The sequence below is a fragment of the Phocoena phocoena genome, chromosome 14, assembly GCF_963924675.1.
Source record: "Phocoena phocoena chromosome 14, mPhoPho1.1, whole genome shotgun sequence".
NCBI classification, from domain to species: domain Eukaryota; kingdom Metazoa; phylum Chordata; class Mammalia; order Artiodactyla; family Phocoenidae; genus Phocoena; species Phocoena phocoena.
In genome coordinates this window covers 70,862,133-70,878,862 of record NC_089232.1, presented here as the reverse complement: position 1 = coordinate 70,878,862, position 16,730 = coordinate 70,862,133, and the positions used below count along the sequence as shown (strand labels likewise).

The 16,730-nt window shown below is 48.8% G+C and overlaps 1 protein-coding gene across 4 annotated transcripts in view; it reads right to left on the bottom strand.

Moving 5' to 3' along the window:
- The window catches only part of ADCY3 (adenylate cyclase 3), an 80,243-nt gene that overhangs the window by 41,399 nt on the left and 22,114 nt on the right, over window positions 1-16,730 (bottom strand). For all 4 annotated transcript variants that reach the window (XM_065891403.1, XM_065891402.1, XM_065891405.1 and 1 more), the window contains one exon: window positions 5,676-5,825. In XM_065891403.1, coding sequence (XP_065747475.1) covers window positions 5,676-5,825 — 150 coding nt within the window. The remainder of the gene's footprint in view (window positions 1-5,675; window positions 5,826-16,730) is intronic.

Here is a 16,730-nt window from a genome sequence, read left to right as displayed (position 1 = left end):
TCTTTTTGGCCACGCCATGGCTTGTGGGATCTTAGTTCCCGAACCAGCGATTGAACCCGAGACCTCGGCAGTGAAAGCACAGAGTCCTAACCACTGGACTGCCAGGGAATTGCCACCACAAACTTTCAATTTGTTAAAAAAAATTCAATATCTGCACAGCACAATCAATAATGTGAAGTTCAATAAAGCAAGGTGTGCCTATACACAATGATTTGGAAATAGAATAGCTCTGAAAGGATATACAACAGAGATGACAGTGGTTGTCTGAGGGATGGGAAAGTGGATGATATACAGAGGGAAACTTACTTTCCGTGGTACAGTTTTTTTCATACCTTTGTAATTTTATAATATGTACACTTCTGGCTACTCTGAAATAAACTTCAAAATATTTTAAGTAATGTCCGATTCTTGCTTCTTATAGAGGAGTTTATATCAGACCAACCCTTTAGCCAAGAACAACTATAAAAGCCAGATAAAACACAAAAGAACAGCTATCTGAAGGCAACAGGAAACAACCAAGACAGCTAGGACTTCAGGGCACAAGCTCTCTGAGGGAAGGAGACACGTTTAAGTGAACCCAACACACTCTGCCACCTTTTCCCTTGAGACCAGGGTTGAGAGTCTGAACAGACAGCAATTGCTAGAGCTTCCGAGGGGCTGGAGAAATAATAACTGGTGAACAAGGATTCCAACGCAGAGTAGAGGGGTGAGATCCTGGACAGAAGAGAACCATAGAAAAGTAAGCCTGACTTTCTCTACAACTATGCCCCTTGAGGCATTTGCCAATCCCTAAGCCGTATGGGGCAAGAGACCGAAAATCCAAGCAGAAAGTGACAGGAGGCAAAAATCAAAGGATAGTTTTGGCAGTCTCTTAATGCTGAGGAATTCAGGGTCCCTCAAGAGGAGGACACCCTTTCAGTCAAGACCCCTGAAGGGGTATTTCCTAAGAGTAGGCACAGAACAGAAACAGACCAGCTCACTGAACCCAGCTTTAAATCTTCTCACCCCCACATGGGATCAATCTGAGCTAACCCTACTATAACCATCTGCTGTGAGAAAAGCAATCCTGTCTGGAGAGACACAACATCATTTAGGGTTGCTATTATTTTCCATACACAATATCCAGTGTTAATTAAAAGTCCAGGATGCCATAAGACAGGACCAAAAGTCAAGAGAGAAAAGCAGACCCATCAGTATTCTGATACCATGGTTGTCAAAGACTTTAAAATAAATGTTTAATATGGTTCTAAAAACAGATGGCAAAATGGGGAACTTAACCAGAGAATTCAAATCTATTTTTTAAAATCAAATGGAGAATTTTTAAAAATAAAATAAAATGGAAATTCTAGAACTGAAAAAAGTACAATACTGAAGTTAAGGATTCGAGAGATGAGCTCAACCATTGAGTTGACAAAGCAGAAGAGAGGATTAGTAAACTGAAAGTTAGGTCAGTAAAAATATTCAGTCTGAAGCACAGAAAGAAAAAAAGGAAGATACAGACATTTATGGAACATGGTAGAAATGTCTAATAAAGATATCTAGAGTCATAGAAGGAAAGGACAGAATGACAGAGAAGCTACAGAAAGATACTGGCTAAAAATTTTCATCAAGCCATCACTGCAAGAAGCTCTCTGAGAACAAAACAGGGTAACTTCAAAAGAAAACTCCTAGGCAAAACTAAAACCGAAGACAAAAAAAAAAACAGTAAAAGCAACCAGAGGAAAATAATATGCATTAGTTTAAAAGGAGCAACAGTATTATTGTACAACATGGGGAATATAGCCAATATTTTATAATAACTATAAATGGAGTATAATCTTTAAAAATCGTGAATCACTATATTGTACATCTGTAACTTACATAATATTACACAGCAACTGTACTTCAAAATATAAATAACAGAAGGAGCAACACTATGTCCTACAGCTGGAAGCCCCAGGATAATAGAAAGACACCTTCAAAGGGCAGAAAGTAAAAATCCAGAAACCTTAAATTCTATATCTGATAAAAAATGACTTTCAAAATTGAAATTAAAATAAACACACTCTGGGCTTCCCTAGTGGCGCAGTGGTTGAGAGTCCGCCTGCCGATGCGGGGGACGCAGGTTCGTGCCCCGGTCCGGGAGGATCCCACATGCCACGGAGCGGCTGGGCCTGTGAGCCATGGCCGCTGGGCCTGCGCGTCCAGAGCCTCTGCTCCGCAACGGGAGAGGCCACAGCAGTGAGAGGCCCGCGTACCGCAAAAAAAAAAAAAAAAAGAAAAAAACAAAAACAAAAAAAACCCCCACACTTCTAGCAATTAGAAATGGAGAGAATTTAGTGCCAACATACTGACTTGAAAAGCAATATTAAAAGGAATTCCTCAAGGAGATGGAAGCACAGCACTGAAGAAGAAATGGAGTGTAACTGAGAGGGTAAAATATGGGCAAATGTAGGTAATGAATATTAACTGTAGAAGACTATAACTTTATGAGACTGTTTTGTGGGGCTTAAAACATATGTTGAATTACATTACATTACAATCGAATTACATAAAATACATTATAATCGAATCACAATGTCGTACATGTGAAGCTGACAAAACACTGTGAATCATCTATACCCCAATTTTAGAAAACCTGAAATAAATAAATAATAAAATAAAATATATTACAGTCGCCAGAAAGTATTGGGGAGGGGGAATTAAGTGTTGTGAGGTCTTTGCACTGTGACCAAAGACGCAAAAAATACTTTGGGGTAGATGCAAATGAATCCTAATTGACATTTATTGACCTTATTTCATTTCTGAAAGACATTTTGATACATTTTGTAGAATATACATTATTCTTTTTTTTTTTTTTTTTTTTTTTTGTGGTACGCGGGCCTCTCACTGTTGTGGCCTCTCCCGTTGCGGAGCACAGGCTCCGGATGCGCAGGCTCAGCGGCCGTGGCTCACGGGCCCAGCCGCTCCACGGCATGTGGGATCCTCCCGGACCGGGGCACGAACCCGTGTCCCCCTGCATCGGCAGGCGGACTCTCAACCATTGCGCCCAGGGAAGCCCCAATATACATTATTCTTAACTGCATCAAAACCAATCACATGCTGGGTCAAAATCAAGTTTCAACAAATTTCAAAGGGCTAAAACCATGCAGAGCATATTCTTTGACCGCAGTCAAATGAACCTAAAAATCAATAATAAAAAGATAACTTTTAAACATTCCCCAGATATTTGGAAGTTAATGTACTCCTAAATAGCTCATGGATCAAAGGCATCTCAATGGATGTAGAAAATATAAATTTTAGAATTTAGAAAATGGAACTAAATGACAGCAGGGATATGACATATCAAAACTTGCAGGATAAAGCTAAAGCACTGTAATGAGGAAAGTCTATAGCATACGTACATGTTTTAGAAAAGAAATGCTGGAAATTAGCTATATCATTCCATTTTGAGAAGGTAAAAAAGAACACTAAATTAATCCCAAAGAAAGGAAATACAAAGTTAGAAGCATAAATTAAGGAATTATAGAAACACGAAAAGAACCAAAAAGGTGTTTCACTGAAAAGGCTAAAACATTTAATAAACCTTAGTAGGACAAAGTAAGAAAACATTTAAAAACAGAAGGCACAAATTACCAGTATCAGTAATGAAAAAAGGAACACAAATCCCATACATAATGACACATAAAAAGAAAATATAATGAACATTATATCAAAAATATGAAAACTTAGATGAAATGGACAAGTTCTTGAAAAAACAAAAACTTTCCAAAACTCATGCAAAAAGAAATGTAGAACGTTCTATCTTTAGATGAAACAACCTTCTCATGAAGAAAACTCCAGACCCAATAAGGCTCCACTAGTGAATTCTTCTAAACATTAGAGGAATAACCTAAATCTTCCTTAAACTTTTCCAGGGATTAGAAAGAGGGAACATTTCTCCAATTAATAAGTCTGGCATAACCATGATACCCAAACCTGTCAAGGACATGGAAAGAAAGTTAAAATGGCAAGCAGCTCTCATGTCCACAGTCACAAAAGCACACAGGGGTGGTTCTTCTCAGCCAGACCCCAGGCTCCCCGCACTGATCCTGCCCAAAGGGGCATTAGAAAGTGGGCCTTGTGGCCTCTGTACCTCAGCCTGACCATCACTGTTTCCAGCTTTACTGGTTACAAAGCACTTCTGTGTTTCCCATCTGACCCTCAGCAAGATGAGTATCAACATCTCTACTTTGGAGTATCAATACCCCCACTTCACAGATGAGGGAAGTGAGGCTCTATGGGGTGGATAACTTGTCTAAATCATCCACCCAGCGACTAACAGATTCAGGGTGAGACTCACCACACCAGGAGGCCCCCACCAAGCACTACTGAACGTAATTGAAGATGTCCTGGATTATACATTATGAGACAGACAAGATGAACACAGATGGGTATGCTGAAAACTGCACAGACTATATAAAAAAGAACTCCCCGGTCTAGCTCAGTGGTGACACATGCATTTTTTTTAAATGTAGAGAACCCAGAGGGCTGCCTCCACATTACGAGAGATCAAATGCAAACAAGAACCAAGACAGTATAAAAAGCAGAAATTAAAGAATGCCTTTGAAGGAACTCAATAAAGCCAGTAAAGCTTTGCTGAGGATTCTTTAAATATGTTCAAGCCGCAGCAGCTCCTCGGTAACCACAGGATACAGGGCCGAGGAGAAGGGGACGAATATGACGGGCCCTTTGTCACAACGGAGGTAGGAAGGCTCCCCTTCTAAAGCCCGTCTTCTGAAAGAGATGAGTCCGAGGCCCAGCTCAGGAGCTTCTAGATCTCATTGGTAAACAGAGAGAGAAAGAACCTCCCAGGACAGACAAAGCTAGGACACATCAGCTAAATGACTCAGTGTGTGCCTTCAAATAGCACTGTCTAGAGAACATGGGGCCCACCAGTGGGGCCCCCCCCACCTGGGTGGCAGGGTCTATGAAAACAGCAATTTCAGTGAACCCACTGAACCCAGAGCAAACAGCACCACCTGAACACAAAATGACATGGTTTCCAGAGCAGAGAAATCATGTTTTCAACCTATTGAGTTTGTTTGTTCAGGGCAAGTCAACCTATGGATAACAGGACATTGGTGGATGTAATTTCTGAAATCCTTCAAAAAGCATGTGAGATGAACCCAGACCAAAAACTATTTAAAAGACTGAGTCACACGAGAGCGGGGAGTCTCTGCAGTGGATCAGGCTGGAGTAAAGCCAGTAAACAAGAGAGAGGGGACGGCAGGCAGGCACTTCTCTTGATGGAAAAATGTAAACAGCGGGCTCCCCAGGGGTTGGGCTCAGTTTTAGGTCTTCACAAATGACTTAGCGGGAGAAGGCAGTGGGGAGATTTCCCTGAGCCTGTGGGAGGAGGGGTGAGGGGCTGATAGACTTCACACACAAGGGCCCCCGAGGCCAGGGGATGGGTCTCCCACCCCTACCCCACCGCAGGGAGAGGAGCCCTGAGAACAAAGTAGGTGAGCGATCTGCCCAGGGGGGTGTGGCAGAGGGAGCGGGGAGAGGAATAACACAGAGTGATGCCTCCAGAGAAAAAGAATTCACATGGAGCCCTGGGGTACCCACAGCAACTGGGTTCACGCCCTTCCGACAGGCCCCAAACCCAGGCTCCAGGCCGGCACTGCCCCAAGGCCACCCCCAAAGAGCCTCACCTGCTGCTGGCTCTGCTCCTCCAGGTTCATCTTCACCTCCAGTGACTGGCGGGCCTCCAGGAAGGCCTTGCGGTGCTTGCGGTCCGCCATGTAGTAGGACATGATGCCCACAACGATGGCGCACAGGTAGAGGAAGACATTGGCCAGCATCTGTATCCAGAGGAGGAAGAGAGGAAAGGACAATGGTCAAGGCATGTCTTCAGGAGAAGGGTGGAGGAGGTGGGCAGGTGGTGACCAAAATCCAACTGCAAGTTGCCCACTGTCCGGGGAGGTCCCCAGCAAAGCTTCTGACCTCGAGGGGCTATTCAGATCCCTGAAGTAGACCCTGCCCCATCACCATGGATGAGTGAGGGGACTGCTGTTCTCCCTTCCACCTTTTCATGGTAGGGAAGCTGGCCAATCCTGCCTACCTGTGCAGCCTGAGCAGTCCTTCTGCTACTCATCTATTCACTCGCTCGCTTGTTCAACCACCACTTACCGCACCCTTACTTCGTAGGCGCATTTAGGTACTGTGCTGACTAGCTGGGGAGGAAAGTGAACCAAGCCCAGATCTACTGGCCAGGGGTGTAGAATCCTAACAGCTGCAGATCATATGGAAGGTCACAGGAGACCAGAAGAGGTCCTGGGCTGATTTAGTTGTCACGATGCCACCTAACACGTGTGCCTCAGGCTACAGGCTTCTGGGATTCACATGCATCCTCTGAGCCAACCCCACCTGCCAGCAGGTGAGAGGGTGGCCAGTACCAACATCCAGGTCTCATGAAGAACTGAAGCTCCAGGAAGGGGAAGAGGCAGGTGGGATCTGACGTCTGTCCGGTGAGCTCAGTGCATTGGCACCAAGGGCTTCTTTGGGCATTGAGAACCTGCTCCCCCACCCCTGGCACCCTGCAGGCTGGCCTTGGTCCCCAGCCCGCTCCCACAGGCCGCCAGAGGTAACCTGGGCCATGGACCTGACATTCAAACCACACCTGACTTCCTGGGGCTGTCTGCTGCCGGCTCCTATCCTTGACCTGACTGGACCCCATCTGGGGCTGGACCAGGTTCTAATTCCTCCCACTTTTCCAAGACCACTGGCCATGAAGCTTCTCCAACAAGGCCTGTTTCCAGGTCTGGTGCCTCCCACTCCCCTGAGGCTGCCCCACGCTCCCTGCCTTGATTCCCTGAGGTCCTGCCAGAGGTGGACAGACCCCTCCTCCCAAGGGGGTGGTTTCTGGAGCAGAAGTTGGAAGTTGAGAGGCAGGAAGGGAGACAGAAGTTCTTAGTTTCTGACCCTAGGGGAAGAAAAGATTGGCCCAGCGGAACATAATACATTCTGGGGTAGGTGAAAAATGCAGGGAAGTCAATTTTTAGATGTTGAAACAAGACAGTTTAATAGACAATAAGGCAAGTTAATTCTAACATTAATTTCCTGGGTACTCTTGGTTATGCTGTATCCCTCTGACTGTTTTTATGTTTCATTGTGGCTTTTGGTCGAAACTAACCAGGAGGACCTACCACCCCCCACAGAAGCTTCCTGAAGAGTCTGTACTTGAGCACCAGTCTAAGCCCAGGGGGCACTCAATAAAGTAGGTGAGGTGTGTCTTGGTGCTGGTCATCAAATCACTGGGTGAAGATTTCACGAGCTTCTTAGATGGCTGGTTCTAGCAACTAACAACCAGCTGTGTTCTTGGGCCTGGGCAGCCTGATCGCCTACACCGCCCGCGGGGCAAGCAGGGCGTTTCAAAGTCCTATAGGACGGCTCCTGCACCTTCTTCTGGACCGTGACGACCCATTCCCATTGGAGTGGTCAGTAATACGAGGACGCTCTCAGGCCACGTCCTAAACGTCTGATGATTGGAAAAGCTGCCAATTTATCATTCACGTTCAGTGAGTCAAAGCAAATCACACAGATCACTGGGTCTCAAAGCCAGTCTAGCCTGAGGTCTAGGAACCTCCACCTCCTGTGGGGTCCGTGTGGCCTTAGAGACCTGCGCAACTCCAAGTTCATGGTGCAGGAAGCTCGTCAAGGTCAGGCCGCACCCCCTGCGTCCTCACCAAGCAGTAGCACTCCACCGAAGCCCACGCGGGGTCCAGACACAGCAGCCACCGGGCCAAGGGTCTCCGGGCTGACGGGGCTTGGGGTCCTGGAGGGCGAGGGAGGAGCCACACGTCTGGACCCCACACCTGCCAGTGTCAGCAACTGAACCAGGGGCTCCAGACAAGGCAGGCTGACCTGGGGCCACAGGCCTGTCTCTGCCCTGGCCACAACCAGCCTGGGCTGTCACACGGCTGGGGACAGAGCTCCTCACTCAGGGGTCTTCCTGACCACCTCACGAGGATGCATGAGGCGGGCTCTGTAAAATGTACAGTGCTGAGCTGCCGTCGTTACCCACAGGGCATCCACCTAAGAAAACCAAACCTGCAGACAGGCTGTCAGAGAGCAACTCTAGTGGAAAAGTTTCAAACCAAAGATTATAATACAAAGAATAAGAGGATTCAGGGACTCCCCTGGTGGCACAGTGGTTAAGAATCCACCTGCCAATGCGGGGGACACGGGTTTGAGCCCTGGTCCGGGAAGATCCCACATGCCATGGAGCAACTAAGCCCGTGCGCCACAACTACTGAGCCTGCGCTCTAGAGCCCGCGAGCTAGAACTACTGAAGCCCACGCACCTAGAGCCCGTGCTCCACAAGAGAAGCCACCGCAATGAGAAGCCCGCGCACCGCAACCAAGAGTAGCCCCCACTTGCTGCAACTAGAGAAAGCCCCCGCGCAGCAACGAAGACCCAACGCAGCCAAAAATAAATAAATAAAAATAAATTAATTAACTTAAAAAAAAAAGAGGATTCAGGTTGGGTTCACGCCTGGGGAATGTCTAGGCAGGACAGCATTCCTTTCATTGAAGTGCACATTTTAAAATAAAATCTACTTTTGCACTCACTTGTAGGTACAGATGATCTAGAAAGTAAATTTAAGAGGAACGCTGGACTCCGGTACTGCCCCTTGCTAGCCGGGTGGCTGCCAGGTCACATAACCTCCCTGATCTCACTTCATCATCTATGAGCGAGGGAGGGACTGACTCATCTGGAAGACCCCTCGGTCCTGACACTGGTCCTCATCAGACCTCACTTCTGAGGGCAAAGGTTGGGATTGGAGATGAACCTGATCCCGAGAGGCCAAGGGAAGGAGAGCAGGTCAGTTCCAAGTTAGCCAGAGCACCACGCTGCCTCCCGGGCCCTGGGCATCCCCGGACCCAGAGGCCTCATCCCCTTCCTGACCTGCACTCTCAACTGCAGGGATGCGGAGGGAAACGGCCACATCTGGACCATGCGCTGCAGTCAGGTGGGTCCTGCAGGTGCCATCCATGCCAGGGAACTCCCTCCCGCCTTCCAGTGAGCACAGCTGTTGCCAGACAATTCTCCCGACAGTCCCAGGCCTTGGGTCTCCTGGAGCTCCCCCAATTCTCTAAACTTGCCTCAGCTGAAGAAAGGGCCCTCAGGGCGCTGCTGCTCTGGTCCACCCGACCTGTCTCCAGGGCTACGAGGCCCAGAAGGAGTGAGGCAACCCCCGGTGCCAGGCACGGTGGGGCAAGAGGCTCAGCCTCCAAGTCCAGGGCACAAATCCACTAAGGCAAGGAGACCTCCAGCCGAGGAAGCAGGGGTTCGCTCTGGGGAGGAGGGTTGGGGACGGAGCAGGAGCTGCACTGCAACACGGTCCCCTGGGGTGATGGGGGCCCAGAGGTGCACAGGTGACCGGCGGGGCGGGGGAGGGTGTGGACAGCAGTCCCCGCGTGCAGCCAGGGCCGGGAGCCCCTGATCCTGACCTGTTTCCTCACCCGTAACATCCTCTCACATCACAACCTTACGTTCTAGACACGGTCACACACTTCACCCACCTCATCTCATTTAATCTTCACAAGGCAGGTGACATTATTCCAATTTTACAGGAGAAGGAATTGAGATTAAGCAAGGGCTCAAAACTAGAGGATAAGGTTTCTTCCTGCACTCATCTCATTATTCTCTGGTGCAAAACCCCACCCTACAAGCACCCCTCAGCTAACTTACATATTTATAACCCCACCTTTCCCCAGAAAGGCTATTATTTTCTAAAACTAAAATTAAAATTTCCACCAAAATACCAGCCCTAAAGCACTTATTGTGAGCTGCTTGCATTTTTAATCTGAAACAAAGTAGTACATCTACAGATTTCCACAACTTCCATACACATGGGTGGTCATTAGCTCTAGGCTCAGAAATCCCTAAATCATGCCTGTAAGTGTGTCTCACTTAGCAAAAGGGATGTGCTCCTCCTAACACACTTGGAAAAAATGAGTTATGCTCCTTCGGCAGTGAGCCCCGAACAGCGCCAGCGCCGAGGAATCGACGGTGACCAGGACGCCACCGCGGAGCCCGGGAGCCCAGCGGAGCAGGTCCAGGTCAGGCCACGAGGATGGGTAAGCAGGGCAGCTGTCACCTCTCTAACACATCCGTTAGTACGGCCTCTCGCTACAGTTTAAGAGCTGCAGACCCAGGAAAACCTTTGGCCACCAGGAAAGGTTGAACCCTAGAGAGAATCTGAAATGTGTCTCTCACGTGACTATGACAAACGGGCTCCTCCCAGCTGAGCCTTGACCTCTGCAGGCCTGGGATGAATCTTCTGATGCTCCCACCCCGGTGGGAGGGGCGAAGGGCTTCCTTGTCAGAACTCGTCTCTTCTCCCTCCAGGACTGCCTTTCCAGCACCCACTGCTGTGCAAATACCCTGCAACCCTCAACACTCCAGCCACAGCCGGCCCACCTGGCAGCCCCTCTTCCTGCTCAGTCTCCCATCTCCCTTCCTCCCTCTCCATCCTCCTGACACACATCTGTCCCCTCTCTAACACCTGGGGCACCTGCTAAGGCAGGCACTGCTGTCCTCCTCACCCCTGTGTCCCCAGAGCCTAGCCCAGGCCTCATCCAGCACCCGGTGCTCAGGAACCCAGAGCTGCTGGGCTGGACGGACCAGGTAATGCAACCACGTCACAGACTCACCCCTCACCTGACCCCTTCAGCATCTGGCCAGCAGACAAGAAGCCAGCATAAAGTCCACCTCTGGCCCCCACCACCTCCCCGGGACCCGCCTTCTAATTAATACCCCGTCTGCTACACCCCACCCTAAGAGCAGAGAGGAATGGGGCTCGGTCACTCCCCCAGGACGGAGGAGACCCCCAGGACAGGAGGTGGGGGACAGTCCAGGAGATATCCAGAGTATAAGGCAGAGCATACAAAGCGGTGAGAGAAGGGTGGGGATGGGTGGTGGGGTCTCATTCATTCAGGAAGAGGTTAGATGGCTTCACACATGCGCCAGAGAGAGAGACGGGGTCTTGGAAACATGACGACGGGGCTCTGATACCACGGCCAGTGAACAAGTGTGGTCCGAAGGCTTCTGCCCTCTCTAGTCATCCAAACGACGTATTTGGAGAGTTTCAGCTCCACTTTCCAGTTCTGAAAGTGAGCAGGAGCCCCGATGCGCAGACCCTCACTCCTGGCTCTTCCCAGTGGTTCGGGGCCAGCGACGGCCGTCCACACTAGACGGGCGATGCCCGCCACATCTCCAAGACTGAGAAGCCCTGCTCTGGGGTGCCGTCGAGGTTAGCTCTTCGCGTCCCAGTGGGCTCCTTTAGACTGGGCAGCAGTCTTATTTCAAACAAATTGTTCTTTTTTTCTTTTAAACACAAGGTTTTAAAAATAATGAATAAAATGAATGCTTCTCCCAAGTGGGTAAACATTCAGCTTCATCTAACCCATGGCAGCTGGATAATGTGTTTACAATACACCCCAGCTCAGAAATGCAACCGTGAGAAAATTCCTTTACAAGATCCTTCCTCTTGGAATCTGATGAGTCACTATGTCCCACACATTTTCTAACAGCCCACAGGGACAGGGACTGCTCTTAGTGGGGCTTTAAAATGGAAGTCAGCCCATCAGAGGCAGGCTGGTGGCTCAAGTGCCTAGGCTGACCTCTCCCTATAAACTCATTCCGGCCTGCAGATTCCAGAACATTCCCAAACAGGGGAGAAGAGACCAAGGGAGAGACAGCAGCTCTGGGGTGTCAGTGTCCATGTCAGCTGCCCTCGGAGACCTTGTGAGGCTCTGCTGCTGGGGGGAGGCCCCTGTTCATTACAGCTAACTTAGATGTTTTCGAAAAACACTCCCCAAGGAGCTGCAGGGCAGGAAGGAGCGGGGAGAAGGCACCTCCGAAGGCAACCAGCCTCCCCAACCTAAGGAAGACTGGCCGGAGCCTGTGGTGGCAGCCACACAGTGCCCGTGGGGTCCCCACCTGTGGAGCCATGCTCCCTGCAGACACTTGGAAGGGCCTAGTAGTGGGTTAACACATGGCAAAGAGGTTGGGCCACGCCATCTCAGAGACCTCCCACACCACCAGCAGGCTGTGTGACCTGGAGCAAGTCACTTAACCTCTCTGAGACTTGGCTTCCTCATCCTCACCGCAACCCTGAAGGCTGTTCCACTGAGATTAAAAGAGAGATTCTAGGCAACACCACCTAACAGAGGGCTTGGCGTAAAATATGTTCTAAATGACTTTTTTTTCCTTTTCTTCCAGAAAGGAGAAAGAAGATTGGGACCTAATAATAATACTTTAATGAAGTTTTACAAGAGACTTCATATTCATTATCTTATTTGTTTGTCACAACAGCAAAGTTTTCTTATTCTCATTTTGTAGAAGAGACTTGAAGCCCAGAGAAATTAGGTTATGAGCCCACAGACTCCCAGCAATGCTGAAACTGGAACCCAGATCTCCTTCCTCTTTTCTTCCCCCTACACACACAGAATTTAAATTTCAAGACATTAAAAAAGCTCTGTCCCAGCCCAGAGGACTGAATGTCAGAAGCCAGCCTGACCAGGCACATGTGGCCTGGGGGCAGATCCGCCGCTGCTTTCTTGGCCAGCAAGCACACCACCCAAACACGAGTCCAGGGCCCCCTTCCCTATGTTACTGTCTCCTTAGCTGGGTTGTGATGAGGGTCGGCAGAGGCTGGGCGAAGTCCTAGGTGCTGGAGGTCCCCAGGGAGCACAGAACCCAGTGAAGACCTGGAGCATCTCTGTGGGTTGGGGGGTCTGTAGACAGTGGGGTGACGCTCCCGTGCTGCCCCGGAGCAAGCTCCAGCATCTCTCTGCCAAGAGGCGACTGGGGTCTCCAGCAAATACAACCCTGCTTGACACAATGCAAGGTTCAAGCCTTGGGGCACTGTGACCTGCCCTTCCAAGCCAGACATTTGTCAGGTTTCCGCCACGTGCCTCAAAAGGACTTCCAGAAGCTTCCTACTTGTTTAATAGCTGGGACATGCCTCTGCTAAGAGATATGCAATGTTCACCCTCTTCCAAAACAAAGATGACTCCCAGATAGGCATCCACCCATCTCGACATGTGACACAAGGTCCCTCATGACCTGCTGGGTGGCCAGAACAGCTTCCCAGGTTGTGTACTGCACACCCCTAGGGGCACCACTCCAGACTCAGACACGATGGCTCCCCCAGAGACGTGGAACAGGGAAGCCCTGACCATTGGGCTCCAGGGTCACCCTTATGTCTTATATCTGCCCACCAGGCTCCCTTCACTCCAGCCACACTGGGCACCTCTCCGATCCTCTAACAAGATGTGCTATTTCAGGGCTCTACAGCTCTAACCAGAACATCCTACCCCTGCTGCCCACACACCCCCGCCCCGGCCAATGGAGGGCTACACTGTAATGAGGCCTTGATTTAACCAGGTCAAGCATAAGCACACATCACACACCTGGCCTCAGTCACCCCTCAGGGACTGTTAGCTGTTGTTACTAGTTCAAGATTACCTCCAACACCCCTCCCTGACTCCCCAAACGGAACCCTCCAACCAACCATCTGTCCATCCACCTATCCATTCACAGATTTACTGAGTGCCCACCCTGTGCCGGGTTGGTACTTGGTATTTAGCAGTGAATGAGGCAGAAAAAGTCGCTGCTGTCATGGAGCTGATGATCTGGTAACAACAGACAAATAAGAAATAAGTGATTCAACAATCAGAGTACCAAAATTCAGCAGACAATAAAAATGATAAAGTGACTGGGAGACTGCTGGCCCCGTTTCTTCACTCCCCTGTAAAGTACCGTTCAGCCGCGGCTTTGCCATAGCCTCAGGGAGAGTGATGTGTTCCTCCCTCCTGCTGACTCGGACTGTGTGATTTGCTTTGGCCAAATGGATGTCAGTGCATATGACATAAGCAGACTTTTGAAATACACTTGCTTTCCCCTTTGTGCTTTTGCTGTCACCATGAGAACATGCACCAGAAGTTCAAAGGTCCAGCAGCATGAGAGGCTCATGGAGCAGAACTAAACTCAAGCTGCAGCTTGTAGCCAAACCCAGCTGAGCCCAGCCTAGATCAGCCACATCCCAGCCAACCCACACGCGTGTGAGCGAGAAATATGTGGTTGTGGGCCACTGAGCTCTGAGTTGTTTGTTACAGAGCATTAGGTGAAAACAGCTGACTATGGTTAGGTGGTTAGGACTGGTCTCCCTGAAGCAGTGTCACTTAAACTAGAATATGAATAACAAAAAAGCCCCAGTCACAGGAGAAAGAGCCTTCTGGATGGAGAATATACCGGTGCAAAGGCCCTCTTTCCCATGAGACACTCACCCACCTCCTGATACATCTGCATATATCGCCCCGACAAGGAGGCAAAGGAGCACCTGAGGTCAGGGTGTGTCTTTTACATTTGCAGCCGCAGGGCCTGGCACAGCTACTGGCACAGAGCAAACGTTAGCTACACGAATGACTATAGTAGAAAGAAGCTGAAAGAACAGTCCATCCTCCACTGAGGTGTCCCCTTTAATGAGAGAGCTAAAATCCAGCTACAGAAAGGCTGAGCAGCAGTTCTTAACTGGGGTGGGGGGGTGATCTGGGCCCCCTGAGGAACATTTGGCAGTGTGTCTGGGGACATTTTTGATTGTCACGACTAAGGCGGAGGATGCTCCTGGCATCTACTGGGTGGAGGCCAGGGATGCTACTGAACACCCTACGGTGCACAGGGCGGTCCCCACAATGAGGAGTTGTCCGGCCCCAAATGTCAATAGATCTGAGGTCGAGAAACCCTGGCCCAGGCAATGTCTTCTTCCTTTTTGATTCCTGAGTCTTCACTTGAAACTTTCCTGAACTTTTGGATTAAGGAACTCTGAGGACAAAGACGGCACAAGAAGATTTATTTTTATATCAATCATAGACCTCGTGGGCTAAGAGGAAAACACTACTGATACTTGTTGGACATAAGGACACAGTAGCTCGATAAATGCACCCACGATGGAAGGCAGGCCCAAGTCACAGGGGTAGAGACGATTAAGACCAGAGAAGACCACCTGGTCTGTCTCCCTGGAGGGGCAGAGGCAGGAATGAACATCTCACAGTTGGCATTTGATACTGACCAAGGAATTATTTGCTTGAAGTCTGTGGACCAGGTTAGGGGAAGTCAGTGGATCCCTAAAATTAGGGGCAAAGTGTTTCACCCTTTTCTGGGCAGCCAAGTCCATTGCTTTCACCAGATTCTCCAAAAGGTCTGTTAGCCCAGATGATTAAGAACCACAAAACGAATGAAAAGCTCCCCATTTCCTCTTGTGGCTTCTTGGCAGAAACAGAAAACATCAGGTCACAGCCCTTTGTGTCTTTTCTTACACATGTGACCCCATTAGTCACCTTGGTCTTTTTCTGCAGGCCAAATAACTCCCCTTCTACTTAAAGGAATCTATTTTTAAAATGTTTAATCACATTTGGCTTCAGATTTTTTTTTTTAACCCCTGAGTTCTCGCTGAGTGGTGGACCCCATGTTGGGTCCTGGAAAGTAAAAAAGAACCTCAAGAGCTCAAATCTACTAGGGGTAAAGAAGCTACAGGAGGGACTTCCCTGGTGGTCCAGCGGTTACGCCTCCGTGCTCCCAATGCAGGGGGCCCAGGTTTGACCCCTGGTCGGGGAACTAGATCCCGCGTGCTGCAACTAAGAACCCACATGCCACAACTAAAGATCCTGCACGCTGCAATGAAGATCCCACGTGCGGCAGGCAGCTAAGACCCGGCCCGGCCAAATAATCAACCAACCAACCAGTATAAAAAAAAGAAGCTACAGGAAAGGGAGGAAGCATAGATTGATTCTGAGGTAGAGGAGGACAGGTCGGCAAAGGTGTTATTTTCTACTGTACAGCAAAGTTATTCAGTTATACATATATACACTTTTTTATATTCTTTTCCATTATAGTTTATCATAGGATATTGAATATAGTTCCCTGTGCTGTACAGTAGGCCCCACGAGGGAGTAAAACGGGCTGGACACACTCAATTGTGGGTTTTCACAAATATTGACAACATGGAGCTTTTACATACATATTAATATATGGATGCTGGATGGTAAAAGCAATTTAAACCAATTTCTCACTGAGGACCACTGTTAAATAAAGGAAAGGTGAGAAGTAACAAACTATACGCTTATGTGAGTTACCAGAACAACGAAAGGGTTCCACACTGCCTGCTCTGGTCTTCTCACCTCTAAGTAATCCTACTTGCATTTAGTGCAGAGATCCTGACTTTCCGGAATTGTCTTTGAGTGAACTTGAGAACAAAGGTACCAGCCCAGAGGAACACGTAATCTGGAGACAGAAGAAGAGTTCTAGATCATCACACAAACTTAGCAAAATGAGAAAGGGATCCCCAATTTCACAAGCACACTGAAGCCCCTGCAAATATGGAACAGAGCAAACTCGGGATTCCGAGGACTTTGTACCTCTCAATTCAAGATGACTCATATCTTGAGAGTAAAACTTTTTGCAGACTCTCAGCTGCAGAAACCAGCGTCACAGCTTTCTCCTTGGGGATTCAACTGCCTCTCTTCTCTCCCTGAGTGCTTCTGAGGGATTACTCAGCATCCCTCATCCCTGTAGATCTCAGAGCCTGCCTGGAGACATCTGGGATGTGGTTTCTTAGTCACTGGTTCTGACTTGACCCTTCAGTGCTTATTCCTTAGTTGCTGTTTCTCTAGTTTCTGATCCAGGTGTGTTGGCATCCA